Below are 16,830 nucleotides of genomic sequence, written 5' to 3'. Positions count from 1 at the left end.
AGTAGACTATATTCTTATGACATTAAGTCGACTAAAACTAAGTTGACTAAATTACTAAATTGTGACTAAAACTAAATGCTATTTTCGTCACAAGACTATAACTAAGACTAAATCAAAATTTGTTGTCAAAATTAACACTGGTGGCAAACCTGCAAATAGATAGCTTACAGTTGTTGTTACATTGTTTGGTTTTAAATTGTTTTATTATCAATTTATAGAAGTGTTTCATAAAATTGTTTGATGAAATGGTTTCATAAGTATTTTTATAGAGTGATTGAAAAGGCTTTTTTATTTGTTTATCTATTTGTTAACTGGAAAGAAAAATAAAAGAATAATATGCAATATGTGGTTGCTACATTCATTCAGGCTTAAAAAAACGACAATATTGTAAGTAATCCAAAGTAATCAGATTACGTTACTCACTTGAAGTAATGTAACTGATTACGTTACAAATTACATTTTGAGTGATGTAATCAGTAATCTGTAAGGGATTACATTTTAAAAGTAACCTTCCCAACACTGATTGCAATGTACCTCAGTTTCAGAATTAAACTCATACACACAGCCTCCATACAGACAGGACACACACAGACTCTCTTGCTCAGATCAACAGGTCAACAACCTTGTTTTTAAATTCATTTTACCAAAGAATCGATAGAACTGGGATTATAACAACCATAGACACAATGAAGACCTACCATGACCAAGAAGAGAATCCTTTTCTACAGCTGTGTTTACTTAGCTTTCCCTTACATAGCCTCACACTGTCTCACACTTCCTCACAATACCTAATCTAATCTATATTTGGCGCCATATATAATATTGGTATATTCCTTTACCTTATGTGATGGTAAAATCTCATTCTCTCCTAATCTGCTGTGGTGGTGCACCACCTTTGAACACTTGGGAGATAAGGATCATGCAGGATGAAAATCGTCACGACAACGACCATACGACCATATTGGTATACACTACTGATAGAATTCTGCCCATAACAAATTATACTTTAACTCTTTCACCCTCTCCTATTATACTTTAACTCTTTCACCCTCTCCTATTCCCCCAATTGTGGCTCCATCATGTCTGCTACAAAACTTAACCATTCATCTCTGCAGGGACCCAGATTGTTATCTGACCATTTGTCTCTGCAGGGACCCTCATCGTCTATATGCTAATTTATCTGACCATTTGTCTCTGCAGGGACCCTCATACCCCCCATTAAAGTGACCACCCTGCAGTGTTCAAAGCAGGATTCCAATGTATATAATTCCCCCTCAAAATATCCCTAGTTAGATTGGTTTTGATCGACTGTGAGCTGTACCCATACTCTCTGTGTGTGTCAATAAACTCAAGTCAACTCTGAAGCCGTCTCCTGACTCCTGAATCGGACACCTGGTTCCTGAAGGCCGAATTTCTAACAACTTGGTGCCGTGACCCGGATGGCATACTGAAACCTACTTGGTGAGTAAACGCCATCCTGAACTGGAGAGAAATTCTGGTTTTATAAGACTAAGGAGTCAGTAAAGTTTAGCCTCTCTAGAGATTAGGAGTTGTTACTGATACTCTAGGAGTTGTTACTGTTACTGTAACTGTTATCCTCTCTGTAAAGAGAGAAGTTTACTGTTTTGTCACTGATAGGAACCTTGCGTTTTGTGGCTGTAATCCTCTGTTCTGAGGGAACTGTACTGTTTTGTCACTGATAGGAACCTTGCGTTCTGTGGCTGTAATCCTCTGTTCTGAGGGAACTGTACTGTTTTGTCACTGATAGGAACCTTGCGTTTTGTGGCTGTAATCCTCTGTTCTGAGGGAACTGTACTGTTTTGTTACTGTTAGAATTGTAGTCTTTGTTTGTTACTGATAAAACCTAGTGTTTGTGACTGTAATCTTCTGCTTGAGGGAAGTTTGTTTGTGTCACTGTTAAAACCTAGCGTTTTGAATTGTCGTTTGTTACTGATAAAACCTGGTGTTTTATTACTGTTAAAGGTGTTTTTTGGCTTGTTTGATTGGATTGTTTGTCACTAGTTATCTCACCATGATCTCTAAAGGCAAAAATACTCAGAAAAATGCTAAAGATTCCTGGAAACCTCTTAACTATAAAAACAGCACCTTAGTTACGGGGGGGTCTGAAATGCCTAAGTGGTCTGACTCTGAGTTTGAAAAACTAATCAATGACATAGTAAATAAGCAGACAAATGAACAAAAGCGAATTCAATACTTTTCATCCAAAGGTTTCCCTGCTGATACAGAATGGACTCTTGATGAGTGCAAAACAGCTTTAGGTCTAGGCATCAAGCATAACTCAGTTAAAGAATGTTTTTTTGTTATTAAGCAACACTGGGAAAGCAGATTGAAATCTATGGATGAAAAGTTAAAAGAAGCGGAAGGGAAGGTCTTAGAGTTAACCAATGAATGCAAAAAGCACAAAACAGCTTCGCTAAATGCTCAAAAATCGTGTAAAAAGCTGCAACAATCACTTACTGAGGTTGAACAGCAACATGCTAACTGCAAACCTAAGCCCCAGTGTCGTCCCCCACCTGTAGCTCCTCCTCCAGGTCAGCCATGCTATACAGAGGATGAAGCTCCAATGTTTGCTGGACTGTATCCTGACTTGAACACATTCTACTCAGATGGATCAGAGTCTTCATTCTCTAATGAAGATTCTGAACCCATACACAACAAGGTTTTTCAAATGAGACCAGTCACAATCAGGTCAGCTGAGGTTCTTAATAAGGGTGGTGAAGTCAAGGAAACAAGGGTACAGATTGGCCACATTCCATTGGATGCATCCACTTTGGACAGACTGTCCAAAGAGTTTAAACACCCAAGAGAAATGGGCCTTGACTTCATTGACCTTATTGAAAAAAAGAGACATCTTTATTCACTACACCCTAATGATGCTGTTGCAATAGCAAGTCAAGTCCTTAATATCACTGACAGTAGAAAGCTTGCCAACAAGGTGTTAGACAGTCTAGGTGATAATGGGCAGGACATTAACAAGGGGTGGGAGGTGTTCAAAGACTGGATTAGCCAGAAATGCCGCAAGACCACTGATTGGGGGCAGATAAGTAACTGCAAGCAAAAGAAAGGGGAATCAGCTGCTGAATACTGTGACCGGTTTGAACGGATTTTCCTTCGTCATTGTGGAATAGATTCCTACAAAAGTGACACTATAGATTGCACCTCTGACGGTCCACACTTTGGACAACTGGTCGATTCACTAAGACCAGAACTTAGACAGGCCCTAGTGACAGCGATTCCAAACTGGCGTAAGGTTAAATGGGGTGAACTTAAAATTGAACTAGACAGATTGGACCTTGATTTAGAGCCAGGCCATGTCTCAGCATCGATACACGTCCTAAAAGGCAATGGCTCTAACTCAAGTAACAATCCTAAGGTTACTAGTAAAAAAATGAGTGTCATTACTGTCACAAACCTGGTCATTTTGCAAGGGATTGCCGTAAGAGACAGGCCGATAATCTCAAAAGGGGGTTAAATACACAGAATAGCCAAGGGAACTTTTCACAGGATAGTTCCATAGGACTATCAAACAATGTGTTCCAGGGAATCTCACAGGACCAATTGGCTATGATAATCAAGGCCGTACAGGGATGCACAGAGGTGTCAAAAGTCCCATCTGCCCATTCTTTAAACTAATTTGCCCAGCCGCTTCTGCCCACCTGTGTGCTATCAGTAGAGTTTTTGAGAACCGTCTTTTTGTTGATATTCAAATTAGGGAACAGGATTGGTCATTTCTTGTAGACACAGGAGCTCAGGTCACTACTCTTTCAGAAACAATTTGCACATCTTTAGGATAATCTTTAACAGACAAACACATCACAGCTGAGGGACTAGGTAATGCTGGTATTTCATTATCTCTATCTGCACCAGTAGATGTTAATCTAGGACCTAAAACAATCTCATGGCAATTTTGGGTGGGAAAGGTTGAAAACATTCTTGGGATGGATTTTCTGAGGAAACTGAACTGTTCTTTGTCTATTAATGCTGATTCTTGTGTTTGGAACATTGCCTCTTTGAAACAATCTGATTTAGCTGATCACCCTATTTGGTCTGATGATAAGGATGATTGTGGTCTTTTGGATATGGAGCCAGTTATACTCACAGGTAGTCAACCTCCTTGTACTAAACAGTATCCTATCAACAAAGAAGCTTTGCAGGGTATTGTGCCCATCATTGAACAGCTTGTGAAAAGAGGTATTTTGGTCAAAACACAAAGTGTATCCAATAGTCCTGTATGGCCAGTTCGCAAAGCTAATGGAACTTGGCGGTTAACAGTGGACTACAGAGTAGCCAATCAGCATATAGACAAACTAACTCCCTTAGTTGCTGACCCATCTACCATCTTTGATGGTATTCCCACAGCACACAGTGTTTTTTCTGTTGTTGACATGGCCAATGGTTTTTGGTCTGTTCCATTAGCATCACAAAGCCAGCCATGGCTTGCGTTTACTGTGGGGGATGAGCAGTATCAGTGGACACGCCTGCCACAGGGGTTTCATAACAGTCCCAGTATTTACCATCAAGCACTCAGAAATCATCTTTCACAGGCAGACCATATTTTGCAGTCATCTGTTATTGTTCAGTATGTTGATGATGTTTTGTTGAGTAGTGAAAGTGAGGAAACACATGACAGGGATGTAAAAGCGCTTCTTGATTTTTTGGCTAGCAAAGGACACAAAGCCAGTCGTGATAAAGCTCAACTGTGTTGTACTGGTGTACAATATTTGGGTCAATGGGTTTCTCAGGGTTCCAGAGGCATTTTGCCTGCTAGAAGCTCAGCAATTAATGCAATGTCAATACCAACCACAGTGCACAAATTGCGAGCTTTCTTAGGTCTATGCAATTACTGTAGACTTTGGATTGATTCTTATGCTGCAATTTCACAACCACTATACGATCTGCTTAGGGGTAACCCTGGACAACATGACCCTGTTGTACACACAGATGATAGCACATCTGCCTTTGTTAAACTCAAATCAGCATTGGTATCTGCACCAGCTCTTGGCCTTTGTGATCCAAACAAACCTTTTACTGTTTTTGTGCATGAAGATTGTGGTTTTATGACATCCTGTCTAACTCAGGAGCATGGTGGTATGCAACGTCCAGTAGCTTATCATTCAGCTAAGTTAGATGCTGTGGCATGTGGAATGGGTCCATGTTTAAGAGCAGTACAGGCTACTTATCTTGCTTTGTTGTCATTTGCGCCACGTACGTTAGAACAAATAGTCACAGTCAAATGTCCTCATTCTGTGTCAGCATTACTCAATAATGGCCGTGTATTGTCAGTGACAGCCTCCAGGTGGGGAAACTGGCTTGCAGTGTTGACAGCTCCTAATGTGGTGATTCAGAATGCACCCATGAACAACCCCTCCTCCTTTATGATGTCTTCATTGACTGATGCTTATGAGGAAGGGGATGATCATGACTGCATTGAATTGTCCAGTCCTCATCCTGTTTTCAAAGACATTCCTTTAGATAATCCTGATTTGATTCTTTTTACTGAAGGTTCCTCAACTTACACTAATGGTCAGCGTAGATCTGGATGGGCAGTGACTGACGGTTTTCAAACTTTGGCCAGTGGTAGTCTTCCTCCCTCCTACTCAGCCCAGCAGTGGTGGCTCTGACTGAAGCATGCAAAATTGCATCAGGGAGAAGTACAACCATTTATACAGATTCTAGATATGCATTTGGGGTGGCAAATGACTTTGGACACTTGTGGAGGAACAGGGGTTTCCTCACAGCTGCTGGCACTCCAGTTAAAAATGCTGATCTGGTACAGAATCTTTTGGAAGCTGTCAAATTACCCACAGATCTAGCCATTGTAAAAGTTAAAGCACACACAGGTGGTACTTCTTTTGAAGCACAGGGCAATAGAATTGCAGATGAAGCGGCAAAAAGGGCAAGTTTTTTACCACCAGCTAGCATTGCATCTCTTACTAGCACAGAGTGCAATACTAATAAAATTTCTTCAATTCAAAAGCTACAGTCAGAGTCTCCAAGTTGGGAACTCTGGAAATGGTTGGATTCAGGTGCAAAAGTTGATCCAGAAGGTGTATGGATCAAAGGGGGAAAAATTGTAGCACCAGAGTCACTACTTCCGTACCTAGCCACACAGATACATTCTTTGGGCCACATTGGGATGGAAAAAATGGTTCACCAATTCTCACATTCTTGGTGGAATCCTAAATTCAGGGAACAGGCTAGAACTGTTGTTCAGAATTGTGTTGCATGTAATCAAGTTAACGCTGCACCTCAATTGCGAACTCCTGCCAATAGAACAGTGGCTCCTCCAGGTCCGTTTCGTCATTTACAAGTAGATTACATCACATTGCCTAAATGCGAGGGCAAACAAGATGTTTTAATTGTAATTGATAAATTTTCTCGTTGGATTGAGGCCTATCCAACTTCTAAGGGTACTGCCACGCATACAGCTAAAATGCTAGTGCAAGATTTTATTCCCAGATGGGGACTTCCTGAACAAATTGAGTCTGATCAAGGTACTCATTTCACCGGACAGGTAGTACAAGCAGTTTGTAAACTTTTACAGGTGAACTGGAAGCTTCACTGTCCGTACAGACCACAAGCCTCAGGGCAAGTAGAGCGTGCAAACCGTGTCATCAAGGAACGGCTTACAAAACTCCATAATCAGGGAGTAAAATGGACTGCATCCTTGCCTGCTGTACTTTGCAGTATTAGGGCAACTAGCAACAAAACTGTTGGACTTAGTCCTTATGAGGTTGTGACAGGTAGGCCGATGCTGGTTCCAGGGCTGATCGATCTTCGCAAAGCAGACGTGCATTTATTGTCAGATGCACTCCTCAATTACTGTCAAACACTAACACAAGCAGTACAGGCAGCTCAGAATCAAGTCAGTAACGCTTGGGGCAGACCATCTGAAGGTGGACATACAATTATTCCAGGTCAATGGGTCATGGTGAGAAGACATGATAAACAATCTCTAGAACCCAGATGGGATGGTCCATATCAGGTTCTTTTGATTACTGATTCAGCAGTGAAATGTGAAGGAAAGAAAACATGGATTCATGTTTCACATTGTAAGGTTGTGCCTGCTCCACAAAAATAAGTTTGAGGGTCAGTAAAAGAAGAGGTGGGTAATTGTACAGAGTCCCGAGGAAGAACCATGATTTCTATTTTCATGGGGGTTACCCTTTGGGATGAAGATTTTACAACACTGTACATCACCATAATAGCCTCTTCTGAGGGACAGACAGTAAAGAGCAGGTGATAACCTTGTCTGTATAAGGATAAAAACAACAACAACAAAAACAATAACAAAAGGTAGACAATTATGAACAGTTCACTGCCTATGTCTTCTTGTTTCCATCCATTTAGGACAATACATTGACTTCTGGATGATTTGATGCATCTTCATGAAAGCTCATCTTCAAGAGAGTCTGCGTAGCCGAGGATCTGCAAGGCATCTGCTCAGCCGAGGATCTTCAAGAGATCTGCACAGCCGAGGATCTTCAGGAAATCTGCACAGCCGAGGATCTTCAGGAAATCTGCACAGCCGAGGATCTTCAGGAAATCTGCACAGCCGAGGATCTTCAGCAAATCTGCACAGCGGAGGATCTTCAAGACATCTGCACAGCCGAGGATCTTCAAGAGATCTGCATAACTGATAACCTTCAAGAGAGTCTGCACAGCTGAGAAGCTTCAAGACAGTCTGCGCAGCTGAGGATCTTCAAGAGATCTGCACAGCCTGAAGAACCTTCAAGAAAATCTGCATAGCTGAGGAATCCAAGAAAATCTGTGTAGCTTTTTGAAGACAAAGACAAGACCTTGAAGACAACTTCAAGCAACCCACACTGTGAAGTCTACCAGAACACCATGAATGCAATTATGTGCATGATCATAGCAATGATCTATGGTGTAAATACATGGGATTGCACACGCATGCCTACTGAATACTTTCACCATGCAAAAGCAAATCACCCAAGCTCCCTGACCTGCACCCTTCATGAACAAGCTTTGCCTGAAAACACTATATGTCTCTGGCACTTCTGTACCAATGAAGAATCAGAAACATTAGGACCAAGTTCACTAATAGCGAGCTTTAGGGTAAAAGCAGGCTTTGTACTGGTGAACCAACGAACAAATAACCTATTTGTTCTAAACCAGAATGGCACCTTATTCTTTAACAAGATAAGGTATGAAAATGAAGGCTCGTACAGATGCAAATGTGGCGAACATGTTCGGTATCATCAGCTTTATGTAGATACTGACATAAAAATAAACCAAGGGGGAAACCAAGTTCCAAGCATTAACCCAAAAGAGAATGTTTTTTCCCATCTCTTCTCACTGACAAGGACTCAACTTTTCGGAGAGCAGCCTGTGTGTGTTCCCCAACCTGTCAGCGTAACTGGAGGAATCTCATGGACTGCACATTCAATCTCCAAATGTGACACATGTTCTGTCTTACAATCACATAATAGCAATCCAGTTAACATTGTCTCCTGTCACAACGTCACAGTTCCAGTGGTCACTAGCTGCTGTGTCCCTGGTGAAAACACATGCAACACCACCTCACTTCCAAAAACCAATGTCACAGAGCTTATCACACCCAGTCATTTTCCCTGGTGTATTGAGAGTACAGGTGAATCACCTTCTCTAGGTGAAATTCCCAAACAAGCATGTGCTGAAATCTATGCCTTAGATGATGAGGGCACCGCTTACAGACACTCATCCAGGATATCACAAAAACTGCCTTCTCAAATCACTCTCCAGGGGCCTGTTGATGATGAAGACTGCGTAAAAGAAGGTGCTCACTGGCATAATCTACTCGCTTTGACTCAGATATGTCGTCTACCTGCTCCGGTAGGTACATACTGGCTCTGTGGAACTACTGCATGGTCTGAATTGCCCTCCAGGTTTAATGGCAGATGCACACTCGCATACCTGTATCCATCCATGAGGAGTAAACAAGAGAAGTTACAACTCACAGCTGGCAGTACTGACCAGAGTAATACCTGCATTCCTGGTTTAACCTGTCAACAGACTCTGTGGTCTCGCACTCTTGGAGCTCTAATTCCATCATATGGTGTCATGCAATCACTGGATCAGATCCGTACCCTCTCAAGACAAATGGATCAATTAATTAATGACACTGTTTTCGCCTTAAACAACATCAGCCTTGCCTTAGCTTCCCACAGAATGATGATTCTGCAGAACCGCATTGCTCTGGACTATCTACTATCCAGCCATGGTGGAACTTGCTCAGTGGTAGGTCCTGAATGCTGCACTGATGTCCTGAATCCTAAGGAAGACCTCTCAAACATAATCACAGACTTACGAAATTTACATGACCAAGTATCCACAATGAACAATTCTGAAACTTGGCTATATGGACTTCTTGGACCTTTATGGCATAACATTGTAGAGATAGGCTTGGTTCTACTTTGCACAGTTATAGCCATTTTTATTGTTTGCTTTAGTTTTCGATTTTTTATTTTACATATGTTTTGAATTTTGAGTAATAATGTAGTTGTGTGATTCTCCATTTGGGAGAATCAAAGGGGGAATTGATAGAATTCTGCCCATAACAAATTATACTTTAACTCTTTCACCCTCTCCTATTATACTTTAACTCTTTCACCCTCTCCTATTCCCCCAATTGTGGCTCCATCATGTCTGCTACAAAACTTGACCATTCATCTCTGCAGGGACCCAGATTGTTATCTGACCATTTGTCTCTGCAGGGACCCTCATCGTCTATATGCTAATTTATCTGACCATTTGTCTCTGCAGGGACCCTCATACCCCCCATTAAAGTGACCACCCTGCAGTGTTCAAAGCAGGATTCCAATGTATATAATGCCCCCTCAAAATATCCCTAGTTAGATTGGTTTTGATCGACTGTGAGCTGTACCCATACTCTCTGTGTGTGTCAATAAACTCAAGTCAACTCTGAAGCCGTCTCCTGACTCCTGAATCGGACACCTGGTTCCTGAAGGCCGAATTTCTAACACTACTCTTAGAAGGTCCATAAGTTACTCACCTTATCAGTTAGGCTCAAAGCAGCATCATTCTTTTTTTATCATAAACACCAAAAGCTGTCAGGTAACTTACAACAGCATGACTCGGATGTGAGAAATAAATCCCAGAACAAAAAAGATAACCAATAAGTCAGAGCTTAGAATTTAAAATATATTAAAAATGTACTATATATATATATATATATATATATATATATATATATATATATATATATATATATATATATATATATATATATATGGAACAAAAATTAATAAATATATATTAAAATTGGGTAAAAGTACATTGGGTGAACACATAGTGTAAAAAAATCTCGATAGATCAACACATTCACAATCCAGAGAGAAAGAAAGAAGGAGAGAGAAAAAGAAAGAAAGCCAGTCGAGGGAGAGAAGACCCTTCAGACTTCATCCAAGCAGTTATACATTTATGCAAATGACATGTGATTGGACAGAATCGATCAATATAATTATGTCAGCAGAGTCCAGTTAACAGGTTGTTGTCCAGTTCCAATGACGTGATCAACTCCACGGCCTGCCAACTGTGCACTGTGTCCTTAATGAACATAGCAAACAGTCCTTGTCTTTCAAAAATATACATATATATACAATTTATATTTATATATATACTGTGGTTGGCCCCTGGGGTTAGGGGCGGGGCCACTGTGACCCGACAGCAGGAAGCACAGAGAGATACACAGACACGGGGAGTAGATGAACTCAAATCGTACCTTTATTTGGTTTAAAACGCCCTCCACCACACCTAAACGAACTTAAAAGAACATAACTCAGCCCAATTGGGCTCTAGAGTCTGTAGATAACATTTTAGTCTTTGTTTTAAAGGTCCGTGCGGCCTCAGCTCACCAGTGAAGTCCTCTCCCCTGAGTGAGCTGAGGCTCTCTTTTTATGCTTAATGAACATAGCAAACTGTCATATGAAAAAGTTTGGGCACCCCTATTAAGATGATGCACAGTGACACCATCTGCAGCAAGATGATGCTGCAGTTCTTTGGAGGTGGTCTGTGGATTGTCTTTCTGATATTTTTCTTGGCCTGCCACTTCTGGGTTTAACAAGACTGCAAACTTAACAAGAAGGCTGTTGCAAACACCCAAATATTTAGAACTAAAAAAGATTAAGATTAATAGGGGTGCCCAAACTTTTTCATATGACTGTATATAACCCTATTCAATAAACCACACACACAAATAATAAACTTCAGCATTAAAAATAAGTACTAAACATATTTAACAGTGCCTCAATGCAATAGAGTCATTCTACAAAGGCATTTTCGTTAACACAGATAATGAGGTGTCCCCTGTCACAGGGGGACGTAGGGCCCTTACACAACAGCACAAATTGTACTGGGCCAAACTGAGAAACCGGTGAAAGTAATTTTGAGGTCTTATTGAGTGTGCCACTTTTCAACAGTTTTCTATCCTGTTAAACATGTGAAATATCCATTTAAAGTACAGGTGGTGCTATAGCGCTGTTAAAAAATATGTATTTGAAATTCTAATTTTAGATCAAATAACAGCCTCAGATAAGCAGGTCGGTCAAATTTTGTGAAAAATGTGTAAAAATGTCATATTTTTCAATATGGCCGACTTCCTGTTGGGAGGAGCTAATACAAGCCAATAGATAATATGTGCGGCATCATAATTTCTATGCTTCTACCAAAAATCGAGAATATTGGAGAAATTTTGAGACAGCTACAGCTAATTTATTAGCCTAAACCAAATAGGGGGCGCTGTAGAGTCATCTAGCTCCACATTAGAAAAATTGGGTCTGAAGAGGCTACGAGCTTTTTATAAATGTCATAAAATAGGTGGTGCTAGAGAGCTGATGAATTATGAATATGAAAAATTCCAATTTTACATCAAAGTACAGCCTATGCCCAATAGGCCTGTGAAGTTTTATGAGTTTTCGAACATCATAACCGCCTCAAAACACCACAAGAAACTTTTTATTTTGTGACTTCCTGCCAAAATGTCCGACTTCCTGTTAGACGGAGTCAAATAAAGCCAAGTGATTCTTGTTTTGCATGAGAAAATCAATGAGCGTACCAAAGTTGGTGCATATTGGACAAACTTTATCCCAGCCAATGCCGACGTTCGGGGGCGCTATAGAGCCCAAACCCGTGAACCATGGAATTTGTCATTTTTCGCCAGCTTTGAGGCCTGTGCCAAAATGCCTGAGTGTTTGAGTATCGGAAAGGCCTCAAAAATGGGCGCGAAATTTAAAAATAAAAATCATAACGAGTTGTCCCCCTGTCACAGGGTGACGTGGGGCCCTCGCAAAACAGCGAAATATATACCGGGCCAAACCGAGAAACCGGTGAAAGTTGGACCCATATGTGATTTCTCACGAAATGTGCAGTTATACTGCAGCAGCCAAGTTTTTGAGTTTTTCAGCAAAATATGCATTGAAACCTAGGTGGCGCTATAGAGCCAATGAAATATGGGTAACACTTTACATTAAGTGTTAACTAACATGAATTAATGCATTAGTTACCATGAAATGATGTTATGTAATAACAAAAGTTTGGGAGAAGGACCACGCCCGAACTCTACGTTCTAACTCCACCCCGTATCAATCAACCGTCCTATAAATACCTCCCCTAACTAACTACCTCTTGTGACGAAAGTTTGCAACATTCGAATTTGACGCACTCACCTGCCAGCATTTGCTTGCTCTCCATGGACCTCCAACTCTTCCCTCCCAGCCAGCCTGTCTCTGCTCCTGCTCCCTCTCGCCGGGCTCATTGCATGAAGTCTGTCATCTCCATTCCGGCTACTCCTGGTTCTACCCATTCTTCCTGCCGGGCTGGTCATTCTCACCAACGCACCCCCGGATTTCGGCGCTCCCGCCGCTCTTCTCCTCCTTCCCCTACTCCTCCTGGTCGGGCTCGCCGCTCTGGGCGCCCGGCTTCCTCGGCCGACCTCGCCGGCCCCGCACCCCCTTCCCCAGCCGAGCCCCTCTCTTCTAGTAAATCCAAGCCTCCTCTGGGCCCTGAACCCCTCCCCTTCTCCTCTGCCTCCTTCTGTCCTTCATTGCCAATCCCGGCCGTTTTCTCTCGTCTCTCTCCTTCTCCCGCTTCCTCCATTCGTCCAACCCCCTCCCTCAATCGTCCAACCCCCTCCCTTAATCGTCCAACCCCCTCCCTCGATCGTCCAACCCCCCTTCCCTCAGTTGTCCAACCCCCTCCCTCAGTCGTCCAACCCCTTCCCTCAATCATCCTCCGTCCCTCCCCTTTGCTTTGCTTCTGCTATTCCCCAACCGGTGTATTCCAGCCAGCCTTTCCCATTCTCTGCAGCCAAATTCGCCTTTGCCTTCTCCATCTTCAGGGATGTCATCTGTTCAGTTTTTCCATCACCTCGCCAGGAATTGGATGATTATCTGTCCTTGATTTTGGATATGGCTATCCGTTTCGGAGGCTCTGGTTTCTACGAATATCACCGCCTCTTCTCAGCCCCGTGCCGCAGCTTGTCTTCAACAGTGGAACCTTGCTACATTCTGGGGCGCCCCGGACCTGGAACTTTATTGCCACGTTTTCGCGGGACGTAGCTCCCTCTCCTGCTCTGCGTGTGGCGGCCCCTCTCACCCTGCTTCTGCTTGTTCCCAGGCTGCCTCATAATTGATCTCTTGGCTCTGCATGGCTCTTCGGACCCGTCCATCAACAGCCTCTTCCCCAGTTCTGACGCCGTGACCAGCACTTTCACTCGTCTCGGAGTCCCGATTTCGGAGAAGACCGTTGGTCCCGCCACGCCTCTGGAGTTCCTCGGGATCATTCTCGACTCCGCTTCCTTCCAAGCTTCTCTTCCTCAGGAAAAGCTTAATCGCGTCACTTCTTTAATCTCTCTAACTACACTACACCTAACCCCCGTCTGAACAAACTAATCCTCCAAGCACATTTCCCCACAGACACTCTCCACTTACTGGTCCATCCGTATTAGCAGCTTATATTACTTCCATTCACACTCAACATTCAGCCCATCACTCAGAGTCCATCTGGCAGCTATCAATTTTTTTCACTAAAATAATTACTGGCATACCACACCCTTCCTCTAATCACCCTCAAATTTCCCTCCTCTTGAAAGGAATCCAAAAATCAGAAACTCCATCCTCACATCATCGAGTGCCCATCTCACCAGAAATCCTTAATCGTTGCATTCAAACCCTCCGATCAGGCTTTTACCATCCGACATCATCCTTCATGCTCCAATCGCTATTTCTCCTGGCATACTTCGGATTCCTCAGATGCTCAGAATTCACTTCACTTAAAATCTCCCACAACTACTTTTCATACCCCCTCATATCAGATCTCAGCGTCCTGGATTCGGATACTCTCACCTTCAAAATCAAACGAAGCAAAACCGACCAACTTGGCAAAACCACGATCCTCCATCTGTGTAAACTCGACTCACCCCTCAGCCCGTACGAACCACTCGTCCACCACCTAAATCTCCATCTCCCTCAACAAGCATCACCTTCAGATCCTCTGTTCACTACGGAATCTGGTAGTATAATCACAAGGCACTGGTTCCACACACATTTCCGCCGCATCCTTTCCGTCAACGGTTACTCACCAGACCAATTCTCCGCCCACTCATTCCAGCATCCAACACCTCCAGACAAGGAATCCCAGAGCACGTCATCAAGCTCCTCGGACGGTGGTCTTCCCAGGCATACCACTTATACATCCGTTCCAAACCAGACGATTTGAGACAGGCTCATTTCAAACTAGGTTCATTATAAGTTCCATATTTTGGGGATATAACTGCACGCTTCTTCAGCATGCAGTTCAGAACTCCAGCCCAAATTTCCCCGAGTTCCCTCCCCTTTTCTTCCTCCTTTCTCTACTTCAATCAGGCGTGGTCCGCACTTAGCAAAATGATGTTATGTAATAACAAAAGTTTGGGAGAAGGACCACGCCCAAACTCTACGCTCTAACTCCACCCCGTATCAATCAACCGTCCTATAAATACCTCCCCTAACTAACTACCTCTCGTGACGAAAGTTCGCAACCCACCTCCTCATTAACAACCCCCTTTTTCTACTCTGCCACTTCTCATTAAATAAAAAGGGGGGGATATAACTGCACGCTTCTTCAGCACACAGTTCAGAACTCCAGTCCAAATTTCCCCGAGTTCCCTCCCCTTTTCTTCCTCCTTTCTCTACTTCAATCAGGCGTGGTCCGCACTTAGCAAATAGGACATGAGGTAATTCATTATAATCAATAATGCCTTTGTTAAATAATGCCTTTGTTAAGCATTATTATTATCTGTTAACTATTACTTAACACTTTTACAGCTATGTTCAGTGAAATAAATATACCTGATGTAAAGTGGAACTCAATAATACCTTTGTTAAGCATTATTATTATCTGTTAACTATTACTAAACACTTTTACAGCTCTGTTCAGTGAAATAAATATACCTGATGAAAGGTGAGAGTCATACATTTCTTAGTTATTCATTATTAACCTTAATTTAACTGCTGCAAGGTTTTTGCCAGTGAACTGAAGTGGAACAATAAAACTAAATTAGTATTGGAACTTTAATGCTACAAACCCAAAGCATTAAACAATAAACAATGTTTATATTCACATAAGGTTTTTTTCCGTTTTAACAAAATGTTTTTTATTTTACCAAAGACTGCAGTTAATTGAGGACACTATATATTCAATATACATCTAAAAAATGTAAGAAATATTATTTTTACAGCAAAATGTGCCTAGCACAAAATACACAATGAAAAAAAAACATCCTGTAACTTGGAAAAAAAAGTTTTCCAAAGTTTTTTTAATGGACCACATAATACAAGCACCTTACTTCTTTTGAATAGGAAGCAATTTCCCTTTAATTTCAGATGGCAAATTGTCTCTGCAATGCTTTGGTCTGAGGCAATAACGTCATTGCACTTTTTAGCAAAGTCTAACACCTTCTCTTTTTTTCCTAGTTCACCATGGAGCTGGTGGTATTTTTCTGGTGAAGCAACAAATAGCTCTGCAATCGAAGCAGTCTTTGCAATTGTGTTGCGGTCAACTCCATACTTTTGGAAAGCTTTGGCCATTGTGCTTCCTTGTGTGTAAATTGCCAGCACTTTTTCATATCTTCCAATTACTTCAGCAGGACCACCAACTAAAGAAAAGGGAGGACAAAGAAAATTACATTATTTTTTAAAAGAAGCCTGTTTAAACCCCAAGTTAAGGGAGTCTTTATAGATAAGTAACATTACATTAGTTTGTTTGGTTTAATGAACGGAAATGTTTTACCACATATCTAGCAACAAAAATTATTTGTCTTTCAAAAACATTTCTTCAGCAGCAGCGGCAGGCCCAAACTCCACCACCCCCAATTCCCCAGCCCCAGTGGTGTTGCGTATCAAAGCATTCTGGGGCTAGCAGGCAATAAGCAATTACATTGGGAGAGTTTGGAGAATACAGAGAAAAATTGTATACAAAACGTATACAAAAGAATGTATAAAAATGGCACTGCTGACTAAGTGCACTATTGAAATTTATGATTAGAAGAGCACTGCTGAGGTAAATTAATTGTGTTTTTGCCTTTTTGGTTTCAGCCAAAAAAAACCTAACTTTACCTCCAGTATTGTGTGCTCTGCATATATTGTATACACCTGACCAAAAAAGGTCACCACCTGGATTTACCTAGACAAATGGGCAAGAGCCTACCAATGGATAATTACTGCATGAGTGTTTATGTTTCAGCTGGCAACAGGTTATTTAACTGATCCTGTGAGTAGCTTCTTATTTGTTAAACAACCATGTGGAAATCTT

The 16,830-nt window shown here is 41.8% G+C and overlaps 1 protein-coding gene across 1 annotated transcript; it reads left to right on the top strand.

Moving 5' to 3' along the window:
• The first annotated feature begins 359 nt into the window (after positions 1 to 359).
• On the top strand, positions 360 to 9,950 carry LOC125805042 (syncytin-A-like). Its single transcript, XM_049485388.1, has 2 exons — positions 360 to 1,461; positions 7,372 to 9,950. Exon 2 carries the CDS (start codon positions 7,870 to 7,872, stop codon positions 9,502 to 9,504), a length of 1,635 nt encoding a protein of 544 aa, XP_049341345.1. The 5' UTR covers positions 360 to 1,461; positions 7,372 to 7,869; the 3' UTR covers positions 9,505 to 9,950.
• The last annotated feature ends 6,880 nt before the right edge of the window (positions 9,951 to 16,830 follow it).

The sequence above is a fragment of the Astyanax mexicanus genome, chromosome 11 (assembly GCF_023375975.1).
Source record: "Astyanax mexicanus isolate ESR-SI-001 chromosome 11, AstMex3_surface, whole genome shotgun sequence".
Taxonomy (NCBI): domain Eukaryota; kingdom Metazoa; phylum Chordata; class Actinopteri; order Characiformes; family Acestrorhamphidae; genus Astyanax; species Astyanax mexicanus.
Note: the sequence above shows the minus strand (reverse complement) of the source record. Positions and strands in the feature narration are given on the sequence as shown.